General features: G+C 32.8%; 2 protein-coding genes across 2 annotated transcripts in view; both read right to left on the reverse strand.

Moving 5' to 3' along the window:
• The window catches only part of LOC137658248 (uncharacterized), a 100,017-nt gene extending 99,803 nt beyond the window's left edge, over nucleotides 1–214 (reverse strand). The window contains exon 1 of the mRNA XM_068392926.1: nucleotides 53–214. Within this exon, the coding sequence (XP_068249027.1) occupies nucleotides 53–214 (162 nt within the window). The remainder of the gene's footprint in view (nucleotides 1–52) is intronic.
• Nucleotides 215–3,238: 3,024 nt separating this feature from the next.
• LOC137658999 (uncharacterized) lies at nucleotides 3,239–8,866 on the reverse strand. The gene is made up of 2 exons (XM_068394102.1): nucleotides 8,774–8,866; nucleotides 3,239–4,030 (listed from the first exon to the last, which is right to left on the reverse strand). Exons 1-2 carry the CDS (start codon nucleotides 8,864–8,866, stop codon nucleotides 3,239–3,241), a joined length of 885 nt encoding a protein of 294 aa, XP_068250203.1.
• Nucleotides 8,867–11,419: the final 2,553 nt, after the last annotated feature.

Consider the following 11,419-nt stretch of genomic DNA (forward strand, 5'->3'; position numbering starts at 1 on the left):
CAACAACAACAACAATAATAATAATAATAATAATAATAATCTCAAAACTCACCCAAGACGCCCTAGTAAGGTTAAGGAGATTCCTGTGGGTGTGGGGGGCCGTCGGGTGGTTGCACAGGACCGAACATCCTGGGTGCTCGTTGTATGGAGACCGAAGCACGCCATAGGGGCGGTGGGCGTACGCTGGTCTCTGTACAATCTGTATGAACTCCATATTGCTGTGTGTAATTGAATCATAAATTATCAGATTGGTAAGTTTCCTCTGCAATGAAATATATTAATTAACATATCATTTTAACTAAACAATTTCTTTTTTAGTTGAATAATGACACTAAACAAAAAATAATGACTAAAATATATTCCTTTATTCGTCAATGTCATTAATAACATAGTCTGTTCATAAAAGTACGATAGAATGATTGATAGGTCAGATATGATTAATCTTATGGTATCATTCAGTGTTTCAATTCCCTCATTGATAACTAACATATAAAGTAATTAAAAAGTAGTCAATGATTAATAATAAATAACCATTTATTCATAGATTAGTAATTACTTGAATCTCATTCCTTAAATACTTAAAATAAATTGAAATTTATTCTCATTATATATTACCAATCAAACAATGACAAAATCGAGACTAAAAGGGCATTAGTTTTTATATTAATTTTGAGGGGTGTTAAAGTATATTAATTTCATAGGGAGCTAATCTAGATATGTATGCTAATATGCATAACCAAAGCTACGTACACATTAAAATCAGCACACACATATAATAGTTATAATATATATATATATATATATATATATATATATACAGTATATATATATACATATATATATATATATATATATATATATATATATATATATATATATATATATATATATGTATATATATATATATATATATATATACTGTATATATATATATATATATATATATATATATATATATATATATATATATATATATATATATATATACATATATATATACTGTATATACATGAATTATATCTATGATACCATTTTCCCATTAACCAGCAATACAAGCATGTAAGTAAAAGAGAAAAGACGACTTTGGTAAAAAAAAAAAAAAAAGCCTGGTTGTGCTGGGTGAATGGGAACAGATATATTGTAGTGTTATGAAAGGGGAATGAATGTTAGGAATATGTCGTTTCCAAAGAATAAGTTACTTGATAATACAGTAGGTTTAGGAGCAACTTGAAGGTCGTAATTGCATTGAAAGTTGTAGCTGATTGAGTGAAGCAAAATGGAAATTAGAAGCATAAGCTGAAAAGCGAATGTTATAAACTGTAATTATGAACGTATTTAAGACATGAGGCTTGAGTATTATTTAAGAAGATGAGTTGAAAAACCAGAATTGGAAGGATTTTATGAGAATAATAAATCAGGCAGTTTTTCCTGTTAGAAATTGAGTTGCAGTTGCATGAAAAAAAAAAAGACAGTTAAATATTAAGTATTTGAAGTAATAACACATTAGATGAGAAAAGAACAAGAATAAGAAACAGAGTATTCTTTCATAATCTAATGAGAATATATTCATACATAGTTATCTTAAATGATTACTTACCAGGCAGAGTCGCTAAGAAAAAGTTAAAAATAAATTTGAGGAAATCAATACCGAAATTAAAAACTACATAAAAATGATAGGTTAATTTATTATGGTTTTCATTTTTTTTTTTTACATAACATCAAAAGCTCTCATAGTAATTTTTCATGAAAACTAAATCTGTTGAATGTAATTAAAAATTCTAGCGATGATCCAGAATTCATCAGAATGTTCTGTCAGCTATGTTAGGAATCTATCCGCTCTCCAATCGGGGGTAAATATATGATTTATAAATATATATGGCCGTATATGCAATATTTCAGTATGACAGGTAGTGGCTATTATTCATCTACGACATGACACTCAACGAAAATAAAATGCCGAATTACAAGTAATTTATCATCCATAAATACCACATTACTAAGCTGAAAGAAACGGTAATTTATTAAACCTAACCTATTTTTTTTTAGAATGTTATCTATTTATTGAACAAAATAATCCCTAATCTTATCAACATAATCCATAATCTTGAAAAATATAATGAGTGTAACTTATGACGACTGAAAATGAGCGAAACTGTCGTGGCTGTGATAAATGATGGAAGAGAATTCGTACCTTCAAATTGAAGGTGCAAAATAACTCACCCATGATTGGCAGAAGCACAGAGGGTGTGATACATGGTGGAACCCATCAATGCTACGGCCATAAAAGGTAAATCAATGGGGCTTCAATACAACCATTTTCGCAGGTTAGAAAAATCTAGACCTCTGCTGACATGATCCATCTGAAATATTGAGAAATATATTCTGTGAAGATATTTGCAATATTCGGAAAAGAGGAAATTGGCTAACTATTTGTTTGGATTAATATTTTTCATTTCAGAATGATTCCCATTACTGCATTTATCAATAATGAGAGTAATGTCAGATCAACTTTTCCCAATATTTACAATAATTTAATAAAGTCATTAGATAGGCCGCTCCAAGCAAGGATACTGAAGCCTACAGAGATATACAGCTTAGTAACACTTTGCGAAATGGTTTGTATGCTGTCATTTTCCGTAGTTACTGTACATCAATCGATTCAAGATAAGTATTTATATATTCAGGCCTGGATCACAGTATACTGGTCTCTCCACTTACGCAGTACTCCCATTGATCTCCGCAATTACACAGTTCACCCTGATGTCTACTCTTCATAGTTCTTATTGGTCTCTGCATATACACAGCTCTCATTAGTCTATGCATTTAAATAGTTACAATTGGTCTATGCATTTCCATTGTTCCTAGTGGTCTCTACACTTACACTTTTCTCATTGGTCTCTACAACTACACAGTTCCCACTGGTCTCTGCGACTACGCAGTTCGCACTAGTTTTTGCACATACTCATTTACCACTGGTTTCTACATGTATGCAGTTCCCTAATTGGTCTCTGCTATAATACAGTTAAAAATGGTCTCTGCACTTAGACAGCTCTCACTGGTCTATGCACTTACACAGTTCCCCTTAATCTATGCTCTTACGCAGTTCTTATGACCTAAGCACTTACACAGTTCCCATTGGCATTTGCACATATATAATTCTTACCAATCCATCCACTTAAACATTTCTCACTGGTCTTTGTACTTGCAGTTAACACTGGCTTCTGCATTTATACAGTTCTTACTGGTCTGTGAACCTACGCAATTCCCACTGCTGTCTGCACTTATGTAGTTCCCACTGGTCTTTACTCTTACACAACTCCAGTGGGTTTGTGCATTTACCCAGTTCCCATGGGTTTCTGCATTTACACATTTCCCACTGGCCTCTGCGCATACACGGTTCCCACTGGTCTCTGCACTTAAAGAGTTCGCTCGGGTTTCTACATCTACGCAGTTCCCATGGGTTTCTGCATTTACACACCTTCCACTGGTCTCTGCACCTACAAAGTTCCCTTGGCTTTCTGTATTTACAGAGTTCCCACGGACTTCTGCCTTTACACAGTTCCCACTGATCCCTGTGCTTACACAGTTCCCTCTGTTCTCTGCACTTACACAGTTCCCATTGGTCTCTACACTTACACAGTTCCCTCTGGTCTCTGAACTTACACAGTTCCCTCAGGTCTCTGCAATTACACAGTTGCCTCTGGTCTATGCAATTACACAGTTGCCTCTGGTCTCTGCTCTCTAACAGTTCCCACTGGTCTCTACACTTACACAGTTCCCACCGGTTACTGTGATTACACAGTTCCCACTGATCTCTGCACTTACACAGTTCCAACTGGTCTTTGTGTTTACACAGTTCCCAGTGGTTTCTGCACTTACTCAGTTCCACCTGCTCTCCGTGTTTACACAGTTTCCACTGGTCTCTGGGCTTAAACAATTCCCACTGATTTCTACACTTACACAGTTCCCACTGCTCACTGCATTTACACCGTTCACACTGATCTCTACACTTATACAATTCTATTGGTCTCTGCACATATACAAAAAATAAATATCTTTATAAGGATTAGATCATCAGTATGTACATTTTCATGGGCAACTGGCCTTAAATCAATGCTTCATTACAAAAGGGGGTTATGCTTATGCGTGACTAAAGACACACATCATAATGATGTTTACTTTGCCTTTGATAAAGTGCAGAACATCACTCTTCAGGAAAACGTAGGTCTCTTCGATAATATGCATATGAACGCACATCCAAGTACACAAACATAGCACCTGCTTTGTTTTAAAGCTTCCATTATTATTATATTAAAGTCATCTCGATTTTCATACTGAAAATTTATTGCCTGCTATGAATTTCATTGCCAGACACTACATCTGCAAACATTTCATGATACCTAACATATGAAAACTGAATTACCCAACTCAATGTACATTAAAAAAACCTTATCATATAATTTAATGTGTACATATATGAAACTGTGTTATCTAAATCCATGTATATATAAAAGGGGCCTTATCTATACCAATGAACAAATTAAACTGCATTATCAGATCATATACTCAGGAATTTGACCTAAAACAAGAAAATAAAAAATTTCTATATTTAGTAATTTGAACTATAAGAAAACACCGCTAATATGTTTACCAATAACAAGGTAATAAGAATGACAAATCATCTCGCTAGCTTGAGAGGAAATTTTTTATGTATAAATTTTGGCACTATGGGCCGGCGCTGGCTCCTGTGAGGCCATTCAGCATCCATGGGGGAAGGTGTAGATCCTTCTCAGGAAGAATTAACAATTAAATGAGAAATAATACAAACATCAACACATTATTTATCAAAACCAATTTACACTGTAATCAGAAAAATGTATTTAAGAAATAATATGAATGTTCTAAGAAATAGGAAAATATTTGAGAAATAGTAAGAAAGATCTAAGAAATATGAAAACTTATTAAAATTTTTCAGACAGGTCTTACGATATATTTGATGACGAAGAGAATAAGATGTTTACTAACAAGAATGGAAATTTATGAAACGAAATTGAAAGATGGCTGTTCATTTGATGCAATAATAGTCTACCATTGTACATATATTCATATATCACGTCATGGAAAAAATTTAGAGAGAGAGAGAGAGAGAGAGAGAGAGAGAGAGAGAGAGAGAGAGAGAGAGAGAGAGAGAGAGAGAGAGAGATTGCCTAAATACTGAAATAACTATCTAAAATTTTAAATGAGCTATGCCTGCATAACCAATAGAAGTAAATTGTCAAATTGACGACAAACAATTAAAAAAGATAAAAAACAAGTTCAATTCCTTCACTAATCAGGATACATGGTCAACCATTTTGCTGAATGACCTTCCATTACGTTTGATGTCATGAAATCTCAATGGCATCTGCAATAGTTAGCATGACGTGAAGTCAGTTTAGAAACGCAAGGTGATTATCATAGATATATATCATTAGGGATTATGATCATCAGCCACATTAAATTATCTGAGATTATAATTCGTAAAGAAAATTGTTCTCTCTTGATAAAGATATGTCAAAATGGTGAATCCTAAGGGATACATGAATAACATTAATGATTATTGGTGATTATGATTACCAAACACATTATTGGACAAAGATCTGATGTTTTGGTGATAAACAGAAGTCACAAAGATGAACTAAAAGACATGTCACTGACAGTAATAAGAAAGAATGTTGCTTTCAATTTTCCTTAGAATAGGCAATACAAATTTATTAATGCAACTTTCCAAAGATTTACTATTTGGTAATAAATCTGGTAACATGTTTCTTCAACAGAGGTTAACAATAATAAAAAAAATTGTCCAAGTTTAACTGATAAGCAGACTGGTGCAATGAATTAAATTTTCACAACAGGAAACAAAAGGGAAAACAAATACTTGTTTTGTATATATATATATATATATATATATATATATATATATATACATATATACATACATATATATATATATATACATATATACATATATATATATATATATATATATATATATATATATATACATATACATATATGTGTATATGTATATATACAGTATATATATCAACATATATGCGGATGTATATACTGGGTGACGACGAAGTCTATACTTGCAGAGTATTATTCGCGACCTCTCATATTACAGAGACATATGGATGCGTTAAATTTATATATATATATATATATATATATATATATATATATATATATATGTGTATACTTTTTATATTATAATAATATAGTCCCGTGATCTGGGAACCAAAGTATAATATTATGGCTGGCAAGCTACACAACCTCTCGAGTTCCAAACTCACCTGTTTGTTTTTACATTAAACCTGTTTCACTTGAAAATATCAATACCCGAACTCTGAGGCAGTTATATAACTGCCAGACAGTAATATATAAAAACACTGAATATCCAAAGGTCTCCTAAGTACATTCAAAACAAAACTGGGTAATTATTATTACGATCTATTCCAACAACCCCTTAATTCAATTCTTTAACCAGGATATGAGTGAGTACTGAAATATACACTAGTGATTGAAATAATACACTCTTTATAAAAATATACATATGCTATAAAAATTACAACACATTGAAAGAATTTACATAAAAAATATAAATCACTCGAAATATTAAGTCTGAGCAAAACTTAGATTAAGACAAAAGAAACGTTACACTCTGAGAATTATATAAGCACTTGACTCGAAATATTAAATCTGCATAAAGCTTAAGACTAAGACAAAAGAAATAAATACTTATGAAAATTATACAATCACTTGTTTCACTTGAAATTAAATTTTACACAATCAATTAGTCTTGACACTTAATGAAAATAGTTAACCTGATAACGATACAAATATACTTCACGTTTGTACATAAATCTCCCTGGGCCAGTTACAAAGATTTACGCAATACCAGCACTCACCACAACACAGTAAATTTAAAATTTCTGGCAAATTTACAGCAACGTTTTAACACACTACACACGATATACGGTGGGGCACAAAATGGAGTGAACACACTATAGGCACTTGAGAGAGGATGATGTATTTTGGATCATTCACAGGACTGCTGCTATGCATCCCTGGGGAGCATATATATGAACTTAGCAACTTCTAGACTATTCCAAATAGATCAATAGCGCGGCTTGAGGGGTGGCTCCTATTGACGGCAAAGATACCAACTAAATAAAAAATTCGGAGGATGAACCTTGCTTTCAGGCAACTCTCTCTCTCAGCTGCTCCGCCCACCTACCATTCTTGGAAATAAATAGAAAGATAAAAACTTACGCTGCAGTTTTCAAGAACCTTCCAAACCCATGGCAAATGTAAGAATTGAGTATTTTCTCACAAACAATACCATAAAAAGATTTACATAAGTCCTCATTCATATCTCGTATGGATCATATAGCACTCTTCAACAAATTACGCAAGACTTTGTAACAAAATACATGAAATGAATAGTTAAGTCTTAAAAATAACGTAAATTTACATATACTGACTTGAATGAAGAATACAATGAAATTAACGACGAAAGTCTTACATGATTCACGTATCAATCTTATATCTACATGAGAGGAACTCACCTTAAGACCTGGCTATCTTAAAAGAAATATATAAATAAAATACATGAATAAATTATCTACTCTATGCTAGACCAGCTTCGTAAGTATATATATACATATATATAATATATATATATATATATATATATATATATATATATATATATATATATATATATAAAATTCAACGCATCCATATATCTCTATGTTATAATGAGAGGCTGCCAGTATTACTCTGCAAGCATAGACTTCGTTGTCATCTGGTCCGAGGTCAGCCTCTCGCCTCCGGACGGTGTGCTATATCTTCACCATCTTTTGTATTACCGAAATTCATGAAAAAATTATCAAATATCATCGTAATACAAAGAAAGTTATTTAACTTAGGGAAAACAGAAGATAAATGAAGAATCCAGCAGTTATTTGAAAAAAATGTAATTTTTTTTTATTCAATAATTGCTGATTCGTAAATGTGTCTCTGCATTAATTACCCTGTGCTAAATGAACTTAAAAATGTTTACTATTTCTTCTCATCACGAATTAAAAAAATCAGCTAATTCTAACTGTTCGGTTCATATATATTGTAAGTAGTTAATACAACTTTTACTTCCACAGTCTGATAGTAATCGATTTCAGAGATAAAATTACTTTAAAAAATTTAAATCTAGACCACATGGTACTTCATGCAGAATCAGTAAAAATATACACCAGAAGTTTAATCTAACAAATATTGGCATTAAAGCTAGCGAGTAGACACAGATGAACACATGAAAATGAAACAACCAATCAATTATCACAAAAATGTTTGCTTACGTCACTCGGCGAGAGCCAACAATAAACAGACGCTTCTTCTTCAAGCAGCTGACTTCTAGGAGGCGAGGTCTCCTGCCACAACAAAACTCGCCTAAGTCACTCACTCCGCGCGGTCCAGACTGCACAGCTCAAAGACATAGCAATTCGCTTCGGTTGATAACCGTAAACGAGACGCTTCTTTCCGAAATTTCTCCATTCTGAAGGCCATTATACGATTATAAAGAGTAATCTTTCTCATGCAGGAGAAAATAAGGAAAAGGAAATCCTTGTTTGAAGAGAAATCAGGGAGAAAATTGCCCAGCTAAACTCACGGAGAACGGAAGTCCAGTCATCACGAAGGGAGAATATCAATACTAACACCCGGTCTCCCTTACCGCAGCCCACACACTGCTGGACATCGGACTCGGAGAATACCTGATTCCCTCTTCTCTACCTCTCCAACCAGTTCCTTGTTCCCCTCCCCTCATTGGCTTACCTGTCTTTGCTTCCCTCTGTTAAGACCCCTTCCCCGCCAGGAGTCAAGTCATGAAAGCGTGCGAGGTGTTGGCAGAGTGCGTGCATTTCGTGAGAGAATTACATTCCAATCTTGATAAACATTAAGACTCTAATCTTAATCATTTATCAGTGTTGTCTTGCTACTGAATAGAGGATTCTTCATGCATCGTTCAGAACTGTTGATCAAAGTTTTTCAAACACTTAAATTGCATTAAGCTTTATCAAAATTATTTCTATTGATGAATTATCCATACATACTTACACAGTACTAATGACGTTACCCTCTTAACCATTAATCAATATGCAGATGTATTATTGCTCATGTTAAACTTGATCATGCTTAAAAACATGGCGCAGTGTGTATATATAGATTCAACAAACTGCTGGTAAGCTTTCTTGCATGTTTTGAAAGTTCCTTGCTTATCGGAGCTAATCCTCAAATCAGAGATTAAAATGTAGCAACGATTAGACTTCCTTTTCTATAAATTCAAGGTGACTTCAGGGAAAAAGATACAGCATCTGAATGGCCCTACAGAATGAAAAATAACACATTCTGCTTTGACGCTATCATCCATGCACTATGTTCAATATCAAACACATTTCAGTTGAACAATAATCAGTGTAAAGGCTGCTGAGCTTAATGCTATATTGAATTTTTTTTTAAAGAATGACTATAGAAACTATAACGAATATACATATTATAATATACCTTTACAAGAAGCAATATAGGTGACTTCGCATAAATATATACAGATTGTAGTTGTTCAAAAAGGAATATAGAAGCTAATGAAAATAACATATACTATAATTACACAAAAAGTAATATGGAAGATATGCATAATAATATTTACGCTACAGCTGTATATTTTGCATAAGTAATACGTCAATAAAACTTACGCTAACACAATTGAACAGCGAGAGATTTTCATAAAGCCAAGATGTTAACGCACTCATAATAAAATGGACTTGAACCCATAATCTAAAGAGATTAGTCTTTAGTTACCTTACCTGATGTGACCACTAAAGGCAATTTACAGATCACCTGCAGTAAATGGATACCAGTTACAAAACAACTGAGAATAAACTTGCTTTTGTATTAGTTCAATTGCTACCATTGTCTAGACCACTGGGGTAACTATTCTAATAATTTCTGCCCTGCAATTTATTAACTATTAGAATCATTATTACTACATAATTTTCAGACTCAAAATGACATACCCTTTCCAATACATTTTTTGTTGTTTTATCATTATCAACAATATTATATACAAATAATAATTATCATAACAATAAAATACCGAATCCGATTTCCAATAAATACCTCATTGGCCGTCAATTTCCCCCAGTTAGATAACAGAATATCGTGTTTTATACACAATTATTGAAAAACCCGATAAATATGTTTATATGCAATAATTGAAAAAAACCCGGCAAAGAATTCATACTACGTAACACAACTAAAATAGATTTTTCTTGGTCATTATAATATCTGAGGCCTAATTAAAACTACAATAAAACGATAAACTGCTTAATCAAATTACGTTTATGCCAAGTGTTTTCCGTTTCGTTTTGGTATTCTGAATGAATCCTCTAATCCCTTGGTCATTAAATTACTCTTTCATAAACAAATTAATAATTTATATTATGTTTTGACTAATTTTCGAACACGTAGTCAACAGTCACTACCACTGTACTTGGTTACTTCTATCTTCTCCGTCTCCTATGTGATAAGAATTATCCTTTACCTTGGTAGTTATCTTCATATCTAATACTCTTTTAAATAATCTCTGATACTAAACTAACTCCCTGTGTCTCTAAGTAATTCCTTTTATACTAAAACTCCCTTAAGATTATCTTTAATACAAAACAAACTCTCTTAATTTCTAATCGACCTCTTATACATTCTCATGAACTTCTATTATCATTTGACCTGATTATTTCCAGTTCTGTGTTCTGTATCTCGGGTCAATTCACATTTATTATCCCATTATGCGGATAATTTTCCAAAATCCACCAAAATAAATACACCACCACATAATCAAAACAAGCAAATTATTTCCCCATAATACCGACGAAATACAATAGTGACCAGACATGAATTATACCTATCCTCCGATACACCAGATGATTATGGAAGAAAAGGGCAAATTGCTCCAGAATGGAGTAAAAATTGCTCCGTGGCATTCACAGCATTAAATAATAGCATACTGGGCGTGAGTTACAGCCTCGTTAATGAATAACCTGTAAGATATAAAGATGTTAAAGGCTGCCGGTCTGATTGGTCGAGACAGTTTACTTTTTTGCTCTTCCCCTCCGAAATAAACCTGAGGTACAGGCAATGTAAAGATGCAAACAAAGGGGTATTCCTTAACCACTGTTGTATCTGACATCCCCCATGAAGTCTAAGTTACAGGCCAAAAAAAGAAGAAAAAAAAAGAAAGTTAAACCATTCTTTAACAACCTGTATTTGCAATCGAACTCCCCTCCCATTAAAAACCAGAATTACGTAATATAATGATTAAAAT

Source organism: Palaemon carinicauda, chromosome 19 (assembly GCF_036898095.1).
Source record: "Palaemon carinicauda isolate YSFRI2023 chromosome 19, ASM3689809v2, whole genome shotgun sequence".
NCBI classification, from domain to species: Eukaryota; Metazoa; Arthropoda; class Malacostraca; order Decapoda; family Palaemonidae; genus Palaemon; species Palaemon carinicauda.

Excerpts from the sequence above, each read along its gene's own strand:
- LOC137658999 (XM_068394102.1), bottom strand. The coding sequence starts at position 8,866 with ATGAGGGGAGGGGAACAAGGAACTGGTTGGAGAGGTAGAGAAGAGGGA. Across the intron at positions 4,031-8,773 it reads CCAGCAGTGTGTGGGCTGCG|AGACCAATAGAATTGTATAA; the intron begins GTAAGGGAGACC and ends GTATATGTGCAG.